This window comes from Pistacia vera, unplaced genomic scaffold, assembly GCF_008641045.1.
Source record: "Pistacia vera cultivar Batoury unplaced genomic scaffold, PisVer_v2 Contig94, whole genome shotgun sequence".
NCBI lineage: Eukaryota > Viridiplantae > Streptophyta > Magnoliopsida > Sapindales > Anacardiaceae > Pistacia > Pistacia vera.
The window spans coordinates 196514-220908 of NW_022196823.1; the positions used below are offsets into that span (position 1 = coordinate 196514).

The window sequence follows — 24395 nt, forward strand, 5'->3', positions numbered from 1 at the left end:
CAAGCTCAATCACGAAGAAAGTTTGGACAAGAAGAGATTAAAACTAGAGGAAATGATTTTTAACCTCCATCTTCTATATTAAATAGGGGTATATAATTATACTTAGAAAAATAATTAACAATGGTGTTATGCATATTTACTGTTTTGATTAAGATATAAAATTTTCATATACATAGTTTCTATGAAGTTGTCAACTCTAAAAACACTCCAAAAACTAACATAAAAATACATTGTTTGATTCAAATTCTAGTAATTTCTTGTTGTATGATCACTACTCTATTTAAACAATGTAATTCATAACAGGTCTTCAAAATATAAAACTCATGATAGAAAAACAAAAAATTAAAAGAAAAAATAAAATAATAAATAACTTTCTAAAAGAAGATCAAGCGGTGGTTTTGTTTTCTTTAAATCTACAAAGATGAGATCTGAAAATAGAAAAGAACATTAAATAATTTTAATAATTAATACAATAAGCTTTAATTTACTTGTGAAATTTTGAATTCTAATTGACCTAAATTTTTTTACTTTTTTGTAACTACAAATTCAAAACTTTGAAATAAAAGTACCAAGGAAATATTTTTATTACTATTATACCCTCATTTAAAGGAGGAGATGGGGGCTAAAAGTCATTTTCCTAAACCTAAAAGAAGAGGCCAAAGAAGGCCCTATAAGGCCACCATCAACACTTCTCTATCCAGTTAAATTCAAATTAATCTACGGAAACTTCTCAATAAACAGGAAAAAAAAAAATAAAAAAATCTATACTCTTGTTTGCGGTGAGTTATTATCCCTTCGCCAAACAAAATAAAGTAGTTCTCTTTCATTATCAAAGAAATCGATAAATTATTGATCTAACCAACCAATTCGAGCATTTCCAGAATCAAATGTAACCAAATATTTACAATGTACAAAAAGGATGTAAGTTAAACAAAAATCCACATAAACCTAAAAATATGGAAAACCAATTCAATTTAATAATCATTAAAGCCTTCATTCAGCTTGTTATAACCCNTATTTTATTTTTTGATAAATGAATAAGTCTAATTTTTCTTATATTAAAATTTTATTGTATTAAAATTGAATTAATATTTGAAATAAAAAAAAAAAAAAAAAAAAAAAAAAATTAATTGAATTGAATTATTGATATTTGAAAAGTTTATTAAAAACAATTACATTTATAATTGATTCATTTATAAATTGTTAATTATTTATTTGAAAAGTTAAATAAAAAAACAAAAAAAATAAAAAAATCAGGCTAATCCGGCCTGGACCGCCACCTAACCCAACGGGTTAGGATTGGCGGGCCGGGATGGGCCAACCATTTCCCCCAAAATGGCAGGCCTAACCGGGCCTGCCTTTGTTGGCAGGCGGGTTAGGCCCGGCCTGCCAAAGTTCGTAATCCGCCGCGGGTCGAGCCTGACGGGTTACTTTTCTACCTTTAAACGCAACTATGAAATAACAAAAACGAAAACAGGAGATAGACAATAACGTTCGCCACTAGAAAAATGAAATAAACGTTGCATATCAGCATTTAGTTTTTTCAATCCAGAATTATCACTGCTTTGAAATTGGTAAGAACAACCAACATAAAGACCACGACCACAATAACTCCCCTCAAATGCAATAATGGCACATAGAGCAAATCCAATGAACTTTCTGTTGCACAAATGCTGAGGTGGCACAATAGTTATCGAAGATCCTGAACTTTGATAGCTAAACCAATCAGGAATTTTACTCCCTGGTAGACATAAACTAGTTGAAGGTGTTTTTTCAAATACCTGAAATATAAATGAAAATTCATGATTCCTGAGAACATAGAGATAGAGATAGAGAAAGAGCAAAAAGGTACCTTTTCATGACAAAGTCTTAACAATTTAGTTGCCATATGTTGAATTCGTTGTTGTGAATCCACCAAAACGTTGTTGCATGCTTTTTGATTCAGTTGCATGCAGTTTGTAAATATGAACTCGATTCTGGCATATGCAAATTGGCAAGAACACTCATATACTATTTCCAGTTCGTCTGCATTTAATTCTTCTAGGTGTGATGGAAGCTCTAGTAATGATTGGAGCTTCTTGCAATTCCTTGCATCTAAATGTAGTAGACGTACCGGAAGCTCTGGCAATGATTTAATCATTTTGCAATTGCTTATCCAAAGACGCTTTAGCTGAGAAAGTCGTTTGATGCTTCTAGGTAAGCTCTCAAAATTGTTCACTTGTAGATTTAATATTTCCAGAGAGGACATACAACAAAGATCTTCAGGGATTTCAGTTAGATAGCAATAAGACAGATTCAACTGTGTTAAGGAACCTAAAACTGAAAACGAGGGCAATACCAAACTTCTACATTGAGAACAATCTAGAACTTGAAGTTCTTTACAACAAGCAATAGAGGATGGTAATTCACTAATAGCAGTTCTTCTTGCATGGAGGGTCCTCAAAAATTATAAATTCCCCAAGTTATCTGGCAATCTATCGACTTTTGAGCAACCAGAAAGATACATAGAGCATAGAGATGTCAAGCTGCAAATACTACTTAGAATGGTCTCAAGATTTTTGAGATCCACCAATGTCAACTCATGATGCCCATTTAAATGTTCAATAGAAGATGGCAGCTCTTTCACTTTAGTTGCTCTAGCTACAGAAAGATATTGTAAATTTTTTATTTTCTCTAAGATTTCTGGGAAACTCTTAAGCTTTGAGCAATTCCAAAGTTTAAGCCTACCTAGAGATTTCATTTCACAAATGCTTGTAGGAATTTCTTCTATTCTGGTCCCAGATAAATCTAATTGTTTTATACTACCTGAAATCTTTGGAAAGATTCTAAGACTTTTGCAATATCTGAGGTTCATAACCTCATGCACTGGGGCATCTGAGAGGTCTGGGATCCTAGTCAAGTATCTGGACTCATGAAGATCAATCAATTTCAACTTTGAAGCATGCTGTAAAAAAATAATTAAATGATTAAAATAAATTAGTATAAGTGAACCACATAGTTTACACATGAAACAACACATATATAATAATAAATAATACCTTAGTTCCTTTCCAAAGTTGTTCCACCTTGCTATAAGGCAATTTAAGTTCAACAAGGTTCTCTATATCAAATTTTGACGGCAATGTTTTGAAAGGGAATCCCTCCCAATGGAAATACCTCAACTCATTAGGAAGATATTTCAGACCCTGAGGAAGATGCACTTTAGAAAAATCCTCAAACTGGAGATGTACTTTAGACATTTTCACAAACACTTTGTAAAGTTTAGGAGTATAAAACTTCAGCAGTCTAAGATTAGACATATTTGCAAAGGCTCCAGAACTTAACCATAGGTCTCTTATTTTTGACATATCTAAGAATATGCCTTCAATTGAATCAGCGCCCTGATAATCAAAAACAACAAAACATAAGTGAGCATAAAATGCATAAAAGCTTCATAAAATTTACAACAGGTAAAGATAAAATTTGTATGGATTGATTGTTGTTTATTGGACATTTAATATAAGAAATAAAATGAAATTCATTAGGCTCTTTACCTTATTATTTTTCAATGTGTTGTAGACATCCCCGTGATACCACAACCTACTACGTTTCGCAAGCTCCTTGGTAGATTCTTGGAAAACAATTTCCCAACCCATTTCTTGCAATAAATCATGCATTTGCAACTTGTTATTTGATATTGTGATGAGAGATTTCTTAACGAGGTTATCCAATCCAAAATTAAGAGATTGATAACGATCTAGCATTATTTGAGCTACATTATCTTCATCCTCTCCTTTAAAGAAACATGCTATATTAAGAAATATCTCTTTCTCATCTCTGTTAAGTCTATCATAACTAACTTTTAACACATCATGAATTTTGGGATCACAAACCATTTTCAAGTTATACAATGCGCTTTACCATTCACATTTGCTCTTTTGAAAGAGGGAGGAACCCAACACTTTAAGAGCTAATGGATTGCCTTTCACATAATTAATTACCCTACTTGAGAGCTCCAAAAGATCTTTAGAGGGACGGCTTTGTTTAAAGGCGTAATTACAAAACAACAAAAGAGCTTCATTGTGGTTGAATTCCTCAACCTCATATATGTTACGGTTTTGCACTCCACAGCTATAGAACACTTGTTTATCCCGAGTAGTTATAATAATTCTACTTCCTGGACCGAATTGGTCAAGCCCTCCAGTTAAGAGTTTAAATTGTTCAAAATCATTTATATCATCAGGAACAATGAAAACTTTTCTGCGTCAAAGTCTATCATGGATCTATTGAGGAATTATGGGAGTACCTATTTTGAGATTTTCTTCTTCTAATATTTGAGAAAGAACTTGGTCTCTTAGATGAATTAATCCACATTTTTCTGATTCTTCTCTAACATTAATACAAAAGTAACAACCTTCATATTCACAAGAAATTTGGTTAAAAACAGCTCCCGCAATGGTTGTTTTACCTATACCACCCATTCCCCAAATTTCTATAATTCGGAATTCTGACAACTCAATGCATAACAATGACTTGATTTGCTTAATGCGTGACGTCTCGTCCCAAGCCTTCAGAATCACTAGAGATAGATATATTTTTCAATTTCTTTAAAATATCTTTAACAATTTCGTCTACAAGTGTTGCCTCAGGCCTATCAAATGTGAAGATAAATAGTACTGAGTTGGAATGTACCATGACATAAGCATAATATTATAAAGCAATTTGTTTTTTGCTTTTCCAGTAGAGGACTAGAATTGTGAATACCCCTTAATTTGTCCACATAAATAAAAGAATTTTGACAAGATTATGTCCTATAGTACTAAAGAACTTAATTTTATCAGAAGGCTTATCCTGGGATATTTTTTATGACTCTAATTAACAAGGCAAGATTTAATAAATAATCATTCATTAAAAAATACACTACAATATAATCTTTATCCAATCATTTCTTAAAAATGCATTTAAATAAGATGTCTTATAGAACTCAAATGGGAGTTAAACTAGTTTTAAGTAATACCAGAACTTTTCAATAAACTCATTCTGTAGTTATTATAAAATCCAAAAAAAGTTAGAGAGGTCACTAGTATTGAATATAAAGCTTGATACAACAAGTTCACAACAAAGGACATTACAAATAAATAATGGAACCAAAAAAAAATTATGTAATCACATCTCTCATAGCATCAATCAAATAGAAGATTTAAAAAAAAAAAAAAAAAAATGAATGAATGGCATCTAAAGGCTAATTTTCATTTACACTCACTCTGTTAAAAGTTTAAAAGTTCTCATATAGCATTACTAGTTAAAAAATTATAAAGACTTTAGAGAAGAGTTGAATTACTTGGTTACAGAGGAATCCCATCCAGATAAATTGGCCGCTTCTGTCAAAGCATTCCTCCATTTCAGAACCTTGTTTCCCATCATTTTGAACCGTTCTTCATGCTTCACAAACGCCTCCCCGAAAGTTCCCGTTTGCTTCCGAATGTCCGACGGATTTACATGGAAGAAAACCGGTATAACCATTTGGTTATTCAATTTCTTACATTCAAGAATTTGTACCAGTTCATCCAAGCACCATCGGGATGACACATAGTCTTTTGAAAAAATGACTATTGAAATCTTGGATGATTCAATTGCTTTCAAAAGCACAGGTGAAATTTCATCTCCTCTTTGAAGTCCACTGTCATCAATAAAGGTTCCAATCGCAGCATAGAGATGACTAGTAAAGTTATCACGAGTATCCTCACCTTTGAAACTAAGGAAAACATCGAATTTGGCTTGAAGGGTAAAAGACACATAGTCTTTTGAAAAAATGACTACTGCAATCTTGGATGATTCAATTGCTTTCAAAAGCACAGGTGAAATTTCATCTCCTCTTTGAAGTCCACTGTCATCAATAAAGGATTCAATCGCGGCATAGAGATGACTAGTAAAGTTATCGTGAGTACCTCGCCTCTGAAACTAAGGAAAACATCGAATTTGGCTTGAAGGGTAAAGGAAGATGCATTGTCTTTTGAAAAAATGACTACTGAAATCTTGGATGATTCAATTGCTTTCAAAGGCACAGGTGACATTTCATCTCCCCTTTGAAGTCCACTGTCATCAATAAAGGTTTCAATCGCGGCATAGAGATGACTAGTAAAGTTATCACGAGTATCCTCGCCTCTGAAACTAAGGAAAACATCGATTTTGCTTGAAGGGTAAAGGAATTACAAGATAACCATGATAATGAAGAAGCCATAAACGGAAAATACAAGATTGTATGATGCGAAATTAGTGAACAGACAAAGATGTTCTCAATTTTAAGAAGTAAAATTCACCATAAGGAAATGCTGCTCCCTTCCACGCGACTTCTTATGACTTTCTTGGACCTTTCTATTACAACAAAATGTAAGAGAGCAGTTGACACGACCCGTCCCGAATCTCCTCATCTCGTAGGATCCGAGCGCTCCCACAAGACTTGGATACCTGAGACGTGCCATGTAGAAAAAATGTGAAACCTGTTAAAAAACCTACTTTTCTTGAATAACATCATAGTATTTCCATTTCCAACATCTCAAAAAACAAAGGACACGCATCATCTTTCGTTTTACAAAAGAAAAGAGTTAGGGAAACTTGTGGTATCAGGTTTTCCACTTATACTAAACATTACAAAACATGAAACAAAAGGAAATCCATGATGGGAAACATGAGTTCTTGAAACGAAAGTCCAAATTACAATGCAAAATAAATATAAAACCCATATAAAAACATGTCGATGCGTGGCACAGCCCTCAACAGAGGCTCACTGCTTGGCACGATCTCCGAAAGGTCTTGATGAGGGGGGAAAACATTTAAAAAGGGGTGAGCTGAAATACTCAGTGAGTGGGGGAAAGGGGAGGTTTATAAAAGTTCTTAAAAAAAAAGAAATAATAATAACATACAACAATTCTTAAGCAAATCCTGACGACCATATAATTCTATATATATGCAATGGAAACAACCATCCCATTCATGTATGCAATATGTGATTTATTTCTAACCATCCTGCACTCAGTAAAACTGTACTCTGACTTACTTCCTTTAAATGTATCGGATTCTGTATAAAACCTCAACATTTTTTATTAAAAACTCTCACCACAACTAGTACCCTAGGGAAAATCTGTCATACCTGGTGGGCGTCCCACACGCAGGTAGAGCGAGGGACGTACCTGTCATACCCAGCAAGGTCTATTATCGCGCGGGCAGAGCCTCAAAACTATCATACCTAGCCGACCACTCAACGCCTAGGCAAAGCACTGATAACTGTCATACGCGTGTGCAAAGTCAAAATCTGAAACTGTTATACCCGGCGGAATCCTGCATCGCTCGGGCATAGCCAAAAATCTGTATCTCTGGGGGATGGGTACTTCGTAGGGTGGTTTTAGCACCACAACATACTCATGCATAATCTCAAGTAACATGTAAGTCAAGAGTATATTACGTATGTGCCTATAGATCATACATATATGACATAATTTTCAAAAATCACATATAGGGATGAAACTATAATTTTCTAAACATGTTTTAGAAACTGACGGTTTAACCCAGGTTGAAAATTATTTCAACATCACATGATCTTAGTATATAATCGATACAAATCATAAGCAAATATCACTTTTAAAAGTCGAAACTCATATAACACATTATAATGATAATTAAACCCAAGAGCAAAAATAATAATAATAATAATATAAGAATATTTCATATAAGGATGAATCATGCCAACATATGAGATTTCATGGAAAATAGGGGGTAAAATGCAAGTTTTTAAAACATACTTTCAAAACTGACGAAAAGCACCCCATTTCCCCTTTTTACCGAGAAGATTATTTACCACATCATATATATATATAATCCCAGCCACCTTTACCTGCATAATTTGGCCAAAAATGCAGTCTAGAACCATATAATTCCAGCCTCCAATCATGTTTTTATTCAACAAAAATGCAACCCATAAACGCATATAAAACCAGCCACCACTACATGTGTAATTTCGGCCGACATAAAATTCATAAACACATAGAATCCAAGCCATCATTGCATGTATCAGATAACACATAACCAAAGAAACCCCATTCAAACAATAAAATGGAAAACACAACTTACACATGTAGACATGAATTTAAGCATTTGGATGCAATGTACCTCCATGCATGTAAAATCCTTTGTATCTTAGAAACAAAACTCAATAATTAACACATGCACGCTTGGAAATATTGTGAAAAAGGTTTGATTTTCGCCACTCACTCTTCTAATCCTATAATTGACTGCCTATTACAGTGCTTGAATTTCGATCTCCACCGTTCAGAATATAGAGTTGTGTCTTATGAACAACATATCCAAAAAATAGAACGATCGGATGGCAAACGAGTTCCAGATCACGATTTGATGATGCACTGTTCATAGACTCAAAAACTAATTTATCCTCTCCCTTTCTCTTTGTTCTTCTTTTTCTTCTCTTCCTCTCTCACTCTATCTCTCGGCCGAACCCACTCTTTCTTCTCTTCTTTTTTTTTTTTTTTTCTTCTCCTTTCTCTCCTCGCTTATTTCTTTCTTCTGCTGTCGTTTTCTTCTTCATTTGGGCGAACTGCCCAGTTTTTTTTCTTCTTTAAAACTAATACAATTTTCTGAAATTATAAATGTACGTCCCAAAATTTCTAAATTTCATCTAACCCCGCCACATAAGCTTTTCCTAGCAAAAATGTCCAAATTTTTCCCTCTTGTATGCAAACCCATCAGGATTTATTTCTTCATTTTCACCCCTTAACGCAACTTTATAAACTGACAGAAATACCCCTATCTTACCACAATACCAAAAATCAAATAAAAAAAAGAATTAATTAACTAAATACAATTCATGATCTAATGGGGTTTTACAGCAAAAGTCAACGAGAGAGGAATGTTGATGCTGAGGGAGAAAACGCGGTCAGAGGAATAAATATTGATCAAAGAGAAGATCAAGAAGACCTGTTACTTTTCTGGATAGTTTCTAAGTAGTAGATAATCAACAAGTTGGTTGGAAAACAATGGTAGAGAGACGATGCTAAGGTATTTGACAAAATGTTTAAAAGAGGGATGCATTTTTGTTATTCAATATGATTCATGACCGTTTACGGTGGTAATGGTATAATTAAAAAATTGCTTTAAACACCTAGCAGGGTCATTTAATATAATTCCTAGTTTTTTTTTTTTTTTCGGTGATCAAAGATGTCTAGGTTAGTTTGCGCGCACCTCTTCAGACGCTGAAATTAACAATCAAGTATACCCTCAAGTGGCCACCCCTATAAACAATCGAGAGACATCAAACTTAAGACCTCTTAAGTAATACATCCAAGAGTCTTTATCGTCCCACCCGACCACCCAGGAGTAGTTAAATTCACCTTCTTTTATGTTGCTTAAACTTTTAAGGGTTATAAAAGACGTACACATAATTCTCACACGAAAACATATATAGTAACTATTGAATCAGATCCAATCTTTTGTGATGCAAATTCACACACAATATAGTGATATAATATTTTAGCTAAATTATATTCTCACACAAAAACATACATAGGAATTTTGCATACAAAGTTTTATACACAAATCGATCGTAGTACAAAACAAATGACAGAATGCATATTGAAAAGACCTTTTTATTTACTTAGGTTAAGCTTGAGATCGCTTTAGCTTTTTCTTTAATCATTGGGCCTTTCGAATAATCGGCTTTTGATAAAAGCTTTTAAGTGTTTGTTTTGTGAAATTTATAAATTGCTTTTACTTTTGAAAAATGATATGTGATAAATGTAAAATGACTAAAATAGTGGTTTTTTTTTTCAAATAAGTATTTTTTAATTTTTAAAATATATTAAAATTATTTTTTTAAATAAAAAAATTGAGAACACTGTACAATTGGTTGGAGAGTCATTGGACGGTAGTTGTTGATGATGGCCGGATGCTGTCACTAGAGATGCATCCAAAGACACTGCTTGCTCCATTTGGTAGATCGCTGCCTGATCTACCCAATGAAGTGATCAAAGACGTCGCACACTATGACATGTCGTTGTAGCATATAAAAAAATGTCGGTCAAACATTTTCAAGCCTACTTCAACAAAACGTCTTAGCCAACAGACTTTTTGATTGCCCCATTGGGTAGATCGCTGACGATCTATCCAATGAAGCTCGAGGTGTTGTCGAAGCCCAAAAGCACCTCCAATGACGGTGTCTAACCATTGTCAATGGTTGTCGTCCAACGACCCTCTCGTAATTGTACAATTTTCTTAATTTTGATATTATTTTATTGTAATTTTATTTAATTAAAAAATCATTTATAGAAAAAAAAATAGAATTTAAGTTAACCTTAGGGTGTTTTAATGATTAACCATATCAAAAACAACTTTTCAATTATAAAGTTACAAAAACTTACTTCTAGATTCCTTTTATAAAACATATTATTTCATAGTCGGTTATATAATCACTTTTTAAATTAATTTATCAATTACTTTTCGATTATCGATTATAAAATAAGTGATTATGAAAAAACTACAACAATCCCAAACTCACCCTAAGATCAGTAGTTTAATATATTATTTTAAAGGCCATTTTGAATATTAAAATTTGTAGAAAATTAAGAGATTTACGTTTAGAACAATTTTTATCATTACTTCAGGCTAAGTCATGTATCATTTCAAGCCTTTTAGATTGTATAAGTTATTAACTTCCACATCTGATCAAATTTATACATCTATTCAAGTTCCTCTAAATAATTAAGTAATACTGTTTTGCTTACAATTGAGTCATATAACTGAATCATACAACCAGATCAAAACTGCATAAAATTCATGTAAAATAACTACTTTATCCCTTGTGTTTTTGCCTAATTGTATGACTAAACTATAAGCATAGTATTGCTCATAATTAAGGTAGAAATTAAGTTGGATCACACATTCACACACAAATCTTCATCTCTATTGCTTCTACCATTCTCATCACTACAAAATAAATCCATTACATATTTAATTTGATTAAAAGAAGAGATAAGATTAATGGATAAAATCAAGTTAATACAAAATCTTTTTCAAAAAAGATCCTTAAAGTTTTCGGCAAGTATTTTAAAAATTCTCCACAAGTAAGTTACTTTGAAAGGGTGTATATGACATTAACCCTTGTATAAATAAGTACACTAGTTTTACCCACATGGGACTTAGAACCTGTTTGACTAAGCTTATGAAAATTAGTTTGTAAACAATTAATGTGTATAAAGTAATTTGAGCTTATAAATATTTTAAATTTAAACAATTATGTGTTCAATCAAAATACTTATAAGTGACTGATAAGCAATTGACGCGTTTAGTAAAATGTGACTTATAAATACATTTTATTATTAAAATGACTGAAAAGAGTATTACATTATTTTATCAAATAATAAATTATATTAACTCAATTTTTTACTATAATATTATAAAAAATATATTTCGATCATATTACAATATAATTTAATTTTAGAATCAAATAAACAAATACTTTATAGACAAATATTTTATTAAAAGCGTGAGTTGTTTGAAATATAAAAATGAGATTATATGATGAAATTTTAAAGTTAAATAGGATAATGTGATAATATATTTGGTCAAAGTAATTTATAAATCCCTCAAACACCCCCACCCCACAGAAAAAAAAAAAAAAAAGTTCTCCCGACTTTTTTTTTAATTTTTTTTAACTTATAAGCCTAAAAAAGTTACAAACAAATAGAATAGTTTGATTTTAGAACTTATAAACTATTTTAGAACTTATAAACTATAAGCTCAAACAAATACCCCCTTAACAAGATTAGACATACTTTACAACCAAATCTTTCAAGATCCCATTAGTGAGTTCTGCCAAATATATGAAAATGAACAAACATAACCGAATACCTCTGCAAGAAACACAAACAATAGGATATTCATGAGCACTTCTAGCCCTCTTTATTTGTAAAATTCAGAGCCGTATCAGTGTTCTTCTCATTGGTTCAATAACCCTTCTAAAAGTCTTTGGAAAACATGATATATCCATTGATTTGTTCTCCTACAACCGATGGGCAATTGTTTTGTTTGGCTGTGGATTCAGCAAATAACCACTTAAATAACTGAAAATAGTCATTACTAAAACCACAGAAAACAGGGGAGAAAATAGAGCAGCTCATTTGTATCTCTTACAAATGCTCGTTCACTCATTCAGATCAGGTCTAATTACGTTGGAGAAATGTTTTATAATCATTCTTAAAACAAAAAATAGACATCCCCCACATCATGTTAAATTTTCGTTCACCAGAGTTAACTTTTTACTCTCAAGTTTCGCAACATTGTACTTCAGCAGTTTTAGCAACAAGAAAATTATTGAACTGCCCGAGTCAAAGCATAGGTCAAGCATTCAATATAACTCAAAAAGATTTTTAATCAGTAAACCAAACTTACCTAAACATTTTGGACACACAACTTCTCTTGTAAAATCTATAGAAACTAAAATTTGATTCTAGAATAAGCAGCATAAATTTGGAAGGGAACAAACTTCAGGAAGAGCCGCATATTGGGCCACAGGGAATTTATTTCTTTGGACAAGCCTTCTGCGATAGCTTAACTAGTTGTGTGATCAAACACATCCATCCAGAATAACATTTAATTATAAGACTAAAATTAGTAAGAATTGTCTACAAAACAAACTAGTTTCGAATTATTTCATGATAAATTTTCCATAAACCCAAATCATTATTGTGCTCAATCAGTTCCCATGAAAATCTATAAAAGTAGTTCTTACTCCTTTCCACTAACGATACAAGCTTTGCAGTTATCCAGCAAGCACACAAGAATTGTAGAATGTTAAGGATTACCTATCAAATTATAGCACAAATTTCATCCAACGTAGTGAAAGACATAAGAAGCTGTGAATTTGCCCGTCATACTTATGAACAAATCCTGAGCCAACCACTCTAATGAATGATGCAGTAGTAAGATTAGAAATAGCTTTGGCAAGTGTGGGTTTTTCGATTCTCAGGAAGGGAAAACTAGAATGCTGTTGTTGGAGAAATATCCTTGCTCTAATCATCATATGCTATCACTAATAGTTTAAGCCTCAGTTGGGAAGAAAAAGGCTCAATAGTGTTTTTATTTATAAATAACAAATAACAAGAATAAGAAAACATTGGAATAGGTGTTGCATCTTCAAATGATTTGATAGAATAAATTCAATAATTTTACACTTCTCCGAATGCCAAGGACTTAAAATTATTTAATTGAAAAAATTTACCACCTTGACATCACAATTAATAAACTGATGAGTATTCTAAAACAAATGATAGTGTTTTGTAAGTTTTTTTAAAAAAAAAAAAAAAAATTGAACCAATTGTAAATATGCTCTGAAAATTATCAAACAAAGATGATATAAAGTTCCATTTACTGTTTAAATTCATTCCCTCACCCATCTATGACATAGCAGCTTCAATGTAAAAATTCAATAGAATAGCATTACATAGTAAATTCAAAATAGAAAAACAGTATAATAACTTATTACTCTAGCTGGGGGCTTAACCTCCTAAAACAAGGTGTAATGATGTGCATTTACTTCAACAAAAACATGCATATTTGAAGAAATTAATTAGAACAAAGAATGAGCTCAATTCCCCCAAGCATCATGCATAGGTCAGTTGAATCAAGTGTTTCACAAAAAACTCTGCACTTCAAAAAATTAAAAGGAGTGTATCAAAACGAGCAAAGTTCTATCATATCGAACCAACCAGTAATTTAGTATTAGGCAGGGAAAACGTACAGAATACAGCAACAAATTATAAAAGCAGTAATTTCCCCATGAACCATAGAACTCAGGCAATGTATCAAATATAAACATAATTAACTGAATGCCAGCCTCAGAATTAAGCATTTAAGAAAAACTTTAAATTTTGATACTAAGCCAATCACAATGCATATTACCTGAAGCTGAAAAGTCCATCGGTATAACTAGTACTCAGTTTGAAATGCAGGAACACAACAAAAGCATTATAGTGCTTTACACAAAAGCTTGTGTGTTGCATGAAATGGAAATGTTGTTGATTAAATAAGTAAATGGAAAACACTATTTGATGAAAGCGAAGGTAAAATTTCAAACAATATAAGCTTCTAAAATGTATTACTTGTTCTCATAGCAATCAACCTATCATAACATGCGAATTAAATAAACCTTATCATAGAAGGTCTCTAGTTTTAATATTTCTTAATGGAAAAAAGAATAACCAGAGAGCTGAACTGTGTTTCTGCAATTATAAACACAGGCAATACCTTATATTCAACAGTCAAAGATAAAAAAATAGAATACTAATATTACTCATTGAGAACAATTTCTAAACACTATAAGCTTTTAGTGACAATAATTTCTAAACAATCACTATTTCTTCATCAGATCTACAACTTAAACTTCTACTTGTGACAGCATGATCAAAGTAGTCATCATGACATTCCTAATTTTAGTGTCCTCTTCCCAAAAACTTGATTGATTGCACAAATTCTCGGTACAAATGTTACGCATCATACATAATAACTTAATACAAAGTAAAACTAGGCTTAATATTATTCTAGCTCTAGAAAATCAATATATGAGAAACTTAATTCTATTAACTGTAGAACAATAGGGACTTTAATCGATAAGGTAAGAAAATATTAATCCTATATAGAAACCTAAAAAATTTAAAAGTTAAAATACTAACATAAAATAAGAGTCTAATAGACATTATGTGAATTGAATTAAACTACTAAAATTAGCACTAATTTGTTTTTCTTCTGAATATAAAATAAATATATATAGTCATCAACTTCGTTTTCTTCTATTTTCCTTATGAACGCAAATAATTAGCCACCACTTAGAGGAGGGATAATGGCCAATTCATCTTTGTCTTTAGCAATAATTGAGTCATTTGCATATTCCTCGTTTAAAGCAAGAACCATGCAGCCAGATCTCTTCCAAGCTTGGAAACTTTGCAACAAGCTTGTTCAAGCAATATTCAGTTGTACTACCATATGATACTTCCAGAGGTAAATCACTTAAACCGGTTAAATCTTGAGCTCTGGCAAAGAACGATACCTTTATTTGAACCGATGATTTGTTGTTCTCTATAGATATACAATCTGAATTCCAAGGCTTGGTTTCTCTTTCTGTAGCATCTATAGTAGATATAGAAATGTGTCAATTAAAATGGAACTTCTCACTGCAACAATGTCAAATTCTAAACAGTGATAAAAATCAATATCAAGAAGTGACATAATGGCCAAGAGTTACATCAGAGAGAACAAGAATCTAAGTTCTCTGAACAAATAGTCCAGATGAAAATCATTCGTAAACGAAAGTAACCAAATCAATCCAACATTGTCCCACAACTCACAAGTAGAAGGCATTCAGAGATTCATCGAAGTCAAGTTTATAAACTATTCTTACAGTGGTTGATTTTTAAATTGCCAAACAAAGCCCAACTAAAAAATGTTTCAAATCCTAGAAGATAAAATCACTGTAACATGCCTGCTAGTAGAACTTATTCCCCTTGATAAACTAGAATCTAAGTAGGTAATCTCACCCTAAAGACCTAACAAGAAAGATTGGTACTAGCATTGTAATCATAAAATCTCATCAGTGGATGTTAGGCTATGCCTTTCCCAGCAAATAGAGCAAATATGTAAATTTGAGCATAAGTTCCCAGTGGCAGAGCCATCTTATGCCTCAGATAAAAGATTACATGGTGTCAATTAAAACATATAACCATACTTATTTCATTTCCTAAGCTTTGGACCTCCATTTACTTCATTTTACATCATTCAAAATTGACCCCTATCTCAAACACTTACAGTCCTTGTCTCAAATAATGTATACCTTTTCCATCATGTTGAGGTGAATGAAACCTGCATAAATTCAAAGTTAAACTGATGAGCAACCAAGGGGTATGGTATACCATAGGAAGAAGAATGGGAAGAAGCAGGGGAATAATTGTTAGGCAGGAGGTTAGAATTTGTTATAAGGGGACAGGTGGCTTGTGAGGATTGGAGAGGAGAAATTCTGTTAGAAATAAAAAGGTCTCAAGAGAGAATAAAAAGGGCAGGAGCGAGAGAGAAGGTTTGAGAATTATTAAGCCATTTTGGAAGGGAGGCTACTGACCCTCGAAGTCAGTAAATGTGGAGGTGGCTGACCCTCAAAGTCAGTCGAGTACTGATAGGACATTGCTACTGAGTGAATATTCTCTGGATGTAATGTACTGTGTGATTGGTAATATAATAGGATATTTTCTCATTTGAGTGTGGGTGTTGGCTGTGTTGTGGATAGATTGTTGGTTTGTTTGTGGATTTGCAGGTCAGGTGTTCATCAATTGGTATCAGAGCATTGCGTTCTGGGTTATGGTTGTGACAAGAATGGACTCTAGACTGGATAATGTGGAAAAAGAGGTTACGAAGTTGGGAGTTGAGATGGGCACTATTCGAGAATGTCTGGTGGAATTACAGTCCTGGGTACAAAGGAAGGATGAAGAAGAAGCTGGTAGAACTGAGATGCGATTGTCTGAAAATGTCCGATCTCACCAGGAAGAAAATCCAAATGGGGCGAGTGGGTCTGGCACCAGTAGCCAAAGTCACAGTGAAATGAGTGGTAGAAAGTTGGAGATGCCGATATTTTCCGGCGAAGACCCTTATGGATGGATCTTTAGAGTTGAGCCCTACTTTCACCTCAATGGAATAATTGAAGAAGGGAAATTAACAGTAGCAGCTGTTTGTATGGAGGGTGAAGCCATAAATTGGTTCCAATGGACGGAATCCACAACTCTGGCGACGTCGTGGGCCATGTTTAAGCTGGCACTTCTTCACAGGTTTAGTGGGTCCCAGGAACTCAACCCATATGAGTCGTTAATGGCCATGAAGCAAACTGGGTCAGTAATGGAGTTTCGACGTCAATTTGAAGCCGTCGCTGCACTTTTGGTAGGGGAGAAGGAGGAGATTTTACAAGCAGCTTTTATCAATGGGCTGAAACTTGAAATGAGAGCTGAAGTCCGTTTAGCCTAGCCCACATCTTTAACTCAAATAATTGATCTGGCCCAACGCATTGAGGAGAGAAATAACGTGATTGAAGAAGCCCAAGTGGGAGCAATTAGACATTCGCGTGTTAATGGGCTTGGATATTCCTATGGATCCAGAAACTTGACTCGACCCAAAATTCCCAAATAACGCAGAATCCCTAAGATCAAATCCTAATTCCCATTTCCATCGACAATCGCCAGAAATATCAACTCATGGCTCGTCGACCAACTCCTCCAGTCGCGACCAACCACCGACATCCTTTTGACCCTACGATCGACCAAACTTCCAACGACGCGAGTTCCCATTCCGACGAATGACAGATGCGGAAATCCAAAAGAAAAAGGAGAAAGGTCTTTGCTTCAGATGTGATGGTAAGTTTTCATTGGGTCACAAATGTGGGGAAAAGCAGTTTCAGATTATCTTAATCGATGAAATGGAGGATGATCCAGACCCAATTGGTGGAGGAGTCTATTGAATCTGGAATGGAGCCACAGTAGGAACAGGTTGAGCTTTCTCTTAGCTCAGTGGTAGGGATTCACAGTCCAAAGACCATGAAGCTTAAGGGCAGAATCCGTGGTAAGGAGCTGATTGTATTGATTGATAGTGGGGCTTCCCACAATTTTATTAGCTCAAAGGTAGTGGAGTGTTTGGGTATTACTGTGGTGAAAACTCAGTCCTTTGGGGTCAGAGTGGGTGATGGGTATAGTGTGAGATGTGAGGGAGAATGTAGAGAGGTTTGCATGGAGCTACAAGGGGTGACGATTATCCAAAATTTCTTTCCATTTGATATGAGCAGTGCTGACGTTGTTCTGGGAATTACATGGCTGGAGACTTTAGGTGAGACAACCACAGACTGGAGGAAGCAAACCGTGAGGTTTAAACTGGGAGACTAGATTGTGTGTTTGCGCGGGGACCCATCTTTCAGCAAAACCATGGCTTCACTCAAGGCTATGATCAAGGCATTGCAGAGTGAGGGACAGGGGGTGTTTGGTAGAGTTTGGACAGATTCAAAAACAAAGTGATAACAGTGAGGATGTCGATGATCGGTTATTGGAAGTATTGCAGAAATTTAGTAGAGTTTTTGATCCACTCCCTGGATTACCACCCGCCAGAACTAGAGACCATGCCATTCAGTTAGTGCTGGGGACTCAACCACCAAATCTCTGACCTTATAGATACCCTTACTACCAGAAAAATGAAATAGAGCATATTGTCAAGGAAATGCTAGCCTCAAGAATAATAAAACCCAGCATCAGTCCATTCTCAAGTCCAGTTTTGTTGGTGAAAAAAAAGGATGGGGGGTGGAGATTCTGTGTTAATTATATGGCAGTTAACAAAGTGACGATTCTCCGGATAAGTTTCCGATTCCAGCCATCGACAAACTATTTGATGAGTTAGACGGCGAGACGGTATTTTCTAAGCTTGATTTGAAATCGGGCGATCACCAAATCCGAGTGAAACCAGAGGACACCCTTAAAACAGCCTTCCGAACACACGAAGGGCACTATGAGTTTGTGGTAATGCTCTTCGGCCTCACCAATGCACCGGCCACCTTTCAAGCAGTCATGAATGACGTTTTCAGGCCTTATCTAAGGAAATTTTTGTTGGTTTTCTTTGACGATATATTGATCTATAGTAAGGAGATGGACGAGCATGTAAAGCATCTACGCATTACCTTGCAGGCGCTCTTAGACAATCAGTTGGTGGTCAATAAAAAAAATGTAAATTTGGGCAGTCACATTTGGAATATTCAGGGCATGTGGTTTCAGCTGAAGGGGTGTCTGTTGACCCTTCAAAGATTGAGAGTATTATCAAATGGCCAACACCGAGAGACATCAGGGCACTAAGAGGGTTTCTGGGGTTAACAGGATACTATCGCCGATTTGTTCGCGATTACGGAAAAATCGCCCTTCCACTCACTGCCCTGTTAAAGAAAGATTCGTTTGTGTGGAATGCAGCAGCTCAAAGGGCTTTTGACGAACCGAAACAGATCATGACCAGCGTTCCAGTTCTCCAAATGCCTAACTTCACTCAAGAGTTTGTCATAGAAACCGATGCTTCCGGACGTGGCTTGGGTGCGGTGCTAACGCAAGAAGGACGACCGATTGCTTTTCCTAGCAAAGGTTTGTCCCTTAATTCAAAGTTGAAGTCAGTTTATGAAAGGGAATTAATGGCTGTAGTTCTGGCAGTGCAAAAGTGGCGCCATTGCTTGTTGGGTAGACGTTTTGTTATTCGAACAGATCAGTGCAGTCTTCATTTTCTCACTGATAAGAAATTATTGAGTGAAAATCAGCAAAAATGGGTTATCAAGTTGCTGGGGTTGGACTTCATAATTAAGTATAACCCAGGACCACAGAACAGGGCAACAAATGCTCTTTCTAGGATGCCAAACGTGGTTGACCTTCAAGCTATCTCAGTGGGCTGTTTTTCTGGACTGGACAGTTTGGAAGATGCCAGTCAGAGTGATGATAGATTATGTGGGATCATGCAACAGCTCCTAATCAACCCCAACAGTAATTATCCTTTCAGATTGGTGGGCCGCCATTTGCTATACCATAACAGATTGGTGCTACCTAAATCCAGGCCTCACACCCAGAAAATTCTACAGGAATTTCATGCATCGCCCATTGGGGGCCATTCGAGGTTCTTTCGGACGTATAAGCGTCTCACAAATGTGGTGTTTTGGGAGGGGATGAAACACGACATCAAAGAATTTGTGGCTGCTTGCCCTGTTTACCAACAGAATAAATATGACGCCATGAGTCCAGCGGGGTTGCTTCAACCGTTACCCATCCCTCACCAAATGTGGGAAGACATTTCTATGGACTTCATCACGGGCCTTCCGAAAACAAAATGGGTCGATACAATTCTAGTAGTTGTGGATCGTCTGACTAAATATAGCCATTTTTTACTCTCAAGCATCCGTACACAGCGAAAGTGGTTGCGGATCTGTTTATCAAAGAGGTGGTTCGCTTGCATGGGTTTCCTCGTACCATTGTTTCCAATCGAGATAGGGTTTTCATGAGCAACTTTTGGAGCGAATTATTTAAACAATCAGGCACCCAATTACACATGAGTTCCGCATACCATCCGCAGACAGATGGTCAGACAAAGGTCGTAAACCGTGGCCTAGAGACTTATCTCAGATGCTTTGTCAGTGAACAGCCACAGTTATGGCCCAAATGGATTCCATGGGCGGAATTTTGGTACAACACTACTTATAACCGCTCCACAGGAATGTGTCCCTTTAAGGCACTTTATGGCCGTGATCCCCCCACAGTTCTGCACTATTCGGACCACACCTCTTCAGTCGAAGAAGTGGACTAGCAACTTCAACAACGCAACTATATTTTAGATGAGTTAAAAGAGCATCTCCTCAAGGCTCAACACCGCATGAAGTCTTATGCTGATCACCATCGCCGAGAAGTTATGTTTGAGGTTGGGGACTCTGTTTATTTAAAGCTGCAGCCATACAGATTGAGATCTATCGCTCGTCGACTTAATGAGAAACTTAGCCCGCGGTTTTATGGTCCATTTGTCATCACGGACAGAATTGGGGCAGTTGCTTACCGGTTGGCACTTCCACCCTCAGCTCATATTCATGATGTTTTTCATGTTTCACAATTGAAAAAGACAACTTTTCCAATTCCCAATAGTCAACCTCCACCGCCAGCTCTCAATGAAGATCTCATATTACAACTTGAACCGGAAGCAGTACTCAAGAAAAGGAAACTCCTTAATGGACAGTGGGAAGTGCTCATTCAATGGAAGGGCCTTCCCCCATTTGAAAATACTTGGGAAGACTTTGAAACTATCCACCATCAGTTTCCTTCTTTCTACCTTGAGGACAAGGTGGCTCTCCTTGGGGAGGGTAATGATGAGCAACCAAGGGGTATGGTCTACCGTAGGAAGAAGAGTGGGAAGAAGCAGGAGAATATTTGTTAGGCAGGAGGTTAGAATTTGTTATAAGGGGACAGGTGGTTTGTGAGGATTGGAGAGAGAGAAATTCTGTTAGAAATAAAAAGGTGTCAAGACAGAATAAAAAGGGCAGGAGCGAGAGAGAAGGTTTGAGAATTATTAAGCCATTTTGGAAGGCAGGCTACTGACCCTCGAAGTCAGTAAATGTGGAGGTGGCTGACCCTTAAAGTCAGTCTTATGTTTACCATTTCCTTAGTGTACTTGTTATTTTCTCTCTGTTATTTGCCATTTGAGTATTGATAAGACATTGCTACTAAGTGAATATTCTCTGGATGTAATGTACTATGTGATTGGTAATATAACAGGATATTTTCTCATTTGAGTGTGCGTGTTGGCTGTGTAGTGGATAGATTGTTGGTTTGTTTGTGGATTTGCAGGTCGGGTGTTCATCATAAACTCAGAATGTTACTACTGATATGTGTATGAAACTATCAAGAAACAAGTTGAAGACCGCTCTATTAATGTGTATCACTGTATTGTATAAAAAGGTTTAGCTTACTTCGGGAAACAAAAAGAACCTAACATTCTATTCAAGAAACCATTCAGGACGGCAATATAATCTCCCCTAACATCAACGATATGCTTTTGCCCTTTTGCAACACAACTCAAATATCAGAAATTAACTGAGTGAAATCTTTTTTTAACTGCAATTCAAAATAAGAAAGTAGTGAAACATCAACTAAAAATAGCCACAATTTTTCCAGATAATCATAGGGAGTTTGGGAAGTGCCTCTGGAAAATGTTGTCAAATAGTTAAAAGATAAAAGCTGTAAGCTCTACTGTAGTGTCTAGCTGAAACCAACAAAAATGCTTTTAAAAAAGTGCTTTTGGGAGAAGCACTAGATAATTCTCTATTTATCTTGTGGCAACAAACAGCTCTTAAAGAGTAAAGTGAGTTTTAAAAAAACACTTAATAAACATTTTCAGAAAGGTACACTTAAGTGCTTTTATGAAAAGCACTTCTACTAACAAAACGCTTCCTTCAAAATCACTTTTAAACCCAGCTCCACAAAATTAACATAAAGCCACTTTTGAACATTTAAAAGCACTTCTGGCAGCTCCCAAAGCACTCTCAAGTCCAACACACACTATCATTTTGGCTCTCAATTAGCACAACCAGCATTCAAAAACAGCAAAACCTTAAATATTTCAGCTCCCACAAAAAGGAAAAAAAAAAACATAAAAAAAAAAAAAAAAAAAAAAAAAAAAAAAAAAAACCAAAAAAAAAAAAATTAAAACAGAAAAATAATAATTATTCATGAATCAGTAAATTGAATAGTTAGGAGCAATGAATCAGGATTATATTAATATACAGAAGTATAGAACCAAATTTAAACCAAAACCCAGCAAACAAATTCAAAGAATAAAAAGCTATTGTAAAGGAGAGTTACCGGGAACCTGAAGAGAAGGTCGTGGGGGAGACGGTGGAGCATTGAGAGAAGAGGAAGACGAAAATGAAGCGACAAAATTGAAATAAGAATGATTTGTGGAATTTATTTTCAGAATTAAATATTATTATGTTATTTTATGTGAAAGGCTATGCCGCTATGGTGGGATGGGATGGGATGAGGTAAATAACCATGTAATATATATTTTATATTTTATTTAAATATTGTTATATGAATTCTAAGTAATTCTAACTATTATTTTTTCCTTTTATTTAGTAATGTTACTTGGCTAGTACAGAGCAAAATTTGTGTATTAGAATATAACATATAAAATCAATTCAGAAGGATATAAACAATAATAAGATTTAAAATTTTCTTTTATATATAAACTTGTTTTTAAAGCTTTGAAATTTCCATTCCATATATTATTGATATTAAGTTAATGTGTTAAAGGATTATAAGCCTAGAAATTAAGATTCATAAGTAATTTCTTTTAATTCTATTCTAACGAGTAGAAGTTCTTCGAATTTGCATTAAGTATCTTTTTTTTTTAATTTATTATTATTTTTTTTTTTTTTTGAGGTCACCAAGAACAAGAAAAGAATCACTAATTAACAAAGTGTTTCTCGTCACAGTTCAAGTACTTATTTCTATATTTCCTAATCGGGTATTTGAACACATTGAAAATTTAAAACTCAAGTGTGAGTGTATGACTGCTTGGAGTTGCCCCAAATTTGATTAGCCTTTTTTTTTTTTTAATTTATTTGTATAAGAAATAAAAGAGGAATAGAGAAATATGGCCGATTGAAGTTGCCTTTAAAATTGTTTAGATTTTTAATTTGAAGAATGTAATACAGGCAATTGAAGTTGCACAAATTTGATTAGATTTTTAATTTCTTGCGTATGAAATAGAAGAGGTATGTCGAAATAAAAGTCTAACTGTTTTTGAGAATAAAAGATTAATATGATAGTGATGGTGGTTTAATGTATAAAATTAAAGTTTATAGGGATTTAATTATAATTTTTTATATATTTAAGTTGATTAATGATGTGGAAGTGGCCGCCAGTTTGTCACATCATTTGGGATACTATTTTTCAGATAAGAGTACAGACTAGACTTGACAATCTTTGACCCATATCCGCGGGTATATAGGTATCCGAGTAAAATAGACGGTTACGGATGTTTATAATATTTATCCGTTCCAAAGTTACTTGTGCCCGACCCGCCCGTAAAATTTACGAGTGGGTCGGGTGATACCCGCGAGTACCTGCAGAATTTAAAACAAATTGAAATAGGAATAATGCGATAGGAATTAGAGATTTAGGGTCTCATTTTGTCACTCATTCTCATGAATCTAAACCCTTGATATTCACAGTTCATAATATATAATAAAGAAGCTACAAAAGCAAAGAGAAGAAGATTGACAAAGAGAAAGCATAGTCGAGAGAAAGAGTTTTAGATATGTGTTGTTGATGGCAGAGGCAACGACAACAAAGAAGATTTGTTTTGTGGGAGCCATTGTTCTTATCTCCACTGTCTGCTTCTTCTTCCTCTGCTGTGGTTGCAACTTTTGATCTTAGTTTTCTATTTTCTCCATTACAGCCATGAATAATGCTTAAACAAAAAAATAAAAACAAGCAAGTGGCATTGGGTGGAGTCTTAATACTAGGTTTACACCACCTTCTCACATCATTCTCTCACATCAACAAAGTGCCATGTAATTTCCCCCCAAATTCACCCTAAACCCAAAATTTCAATTCTCAACTTACCTAAAACAAACCCCAAATCGATCTCAGTTTCTCCAAAATACAAAAACTAAAATCTCACCAAAATTTCAGCTCTCAATATACCTAAAACAAACCACAAATCGAATCTTAGTTTCTCCAAAATACAAACACTAAAATCTCTCTCCAATTTTCCTTTAAAGATTAGTGAATTTGATTCTTTTCTAAGCCCACCACCGTTTCCTT

The 24395-nt window shown here is 34.6% G+C and overlaps 2 protein-coding genes across 4 annotated transcripts; both read right to left on the reverse strand.

The window, feature by feature from the left end:
• Positions 1–1451: 1451 nt before the first annotated feature.
• Positions 1452–6461, reverse strand: LOC116120536 (disease resistance-like protein DSC1). Its single transcript, XM_031406490.1, has 8 exons — positions 6448–6461; positions 5321–5866; positions 4529–4630; positions 3492–3894; positions 3039–3380; positions 2462–2944; positions 1853–2431; positions 1452–1781 (listed from the first exon to the last, which is right to left on the reverse strand). The coding sequence occupies exons 1-8, from the start codon at positions 6459–6461 to the stop codon at positions 1452–1454; spliced, it is 2799 nt and encodes a 932-aa protein (XP_031262350.1).
• An 8183-nt stretch (positions 6462–14644) lies between these two features.
• Positions 14645–22544, reverse strand: LOC116120504 (molybdopterin synthase sulfur carrier subunit-like). 3 transcript variants are annotated; one of them, XR_004126562.1, is made up of 3 exons: positions 22428–22544; positions 15869–15897; positions 14645–15168 (listed from the first exon to the last, which is right to left on the reverse strand). XR_004126562.1 is itself a non-coding variant. In XM_031406449.1 (3 exons), the coding sequence occupies exons 1-3, from the start codon at positions 22467–22469 to the stop codon at positions 14918–14920; spliced, it is 315 nt and encodes a 104-aa protein (XP_031262309.1). In that variant the 5' UTR covers positions 22470–22544; the 3' UTR covers positions 14645–14917. The 3 variants fall into 3 exon arrangements, 1 of the variants encoding a protein (XP_031262309.1); XM_031406449.1 differs by having other exon boundaries at positions 22435–22544; XR_004126563.1 differs by lacking the exon at positions 15869–15897.
• Positions 22545–24395: the final 1851 nt, after the last annotated feature.

Coding starts and splice junctions, on each gene's coding strand:
- LOC116120504 (XM_031406449.1), bottom strand. CDS start 22,469: ATGCTCCACCGTCTCCCCCACGACCTTCTCTTCAG. Junction 15,898..22,434: donor CCCCACGACCTTCTCTTCAG/GTTCCCGGTAAC, acceptor GAATTTATGCAG/GTTTCATTCACCTCAACATG. Junction 15,169..15,868: donor ACCTCAACATGATGGAAAAG/GTATACATTATT, acceptor TATCTACTATAG/ATGCTACAGAAAGAGAAACC.
- LOC116120536 (XM_031406490.1), bottom strand. Junction 2,945..3,038: donor AACTTTGGAAAGGAACTAAG/GTATTATTTATT, acceptor ATTTTTTTACAG/CATGCTTCAAAGTTGAAATT. Junction 1,782..1,852: donor TAAGACTTTGTCATGAAAAG/GTACCTTTTTGC, acceptor TTTATATTTCAG/GTATTTGAAAAAACACCTTC.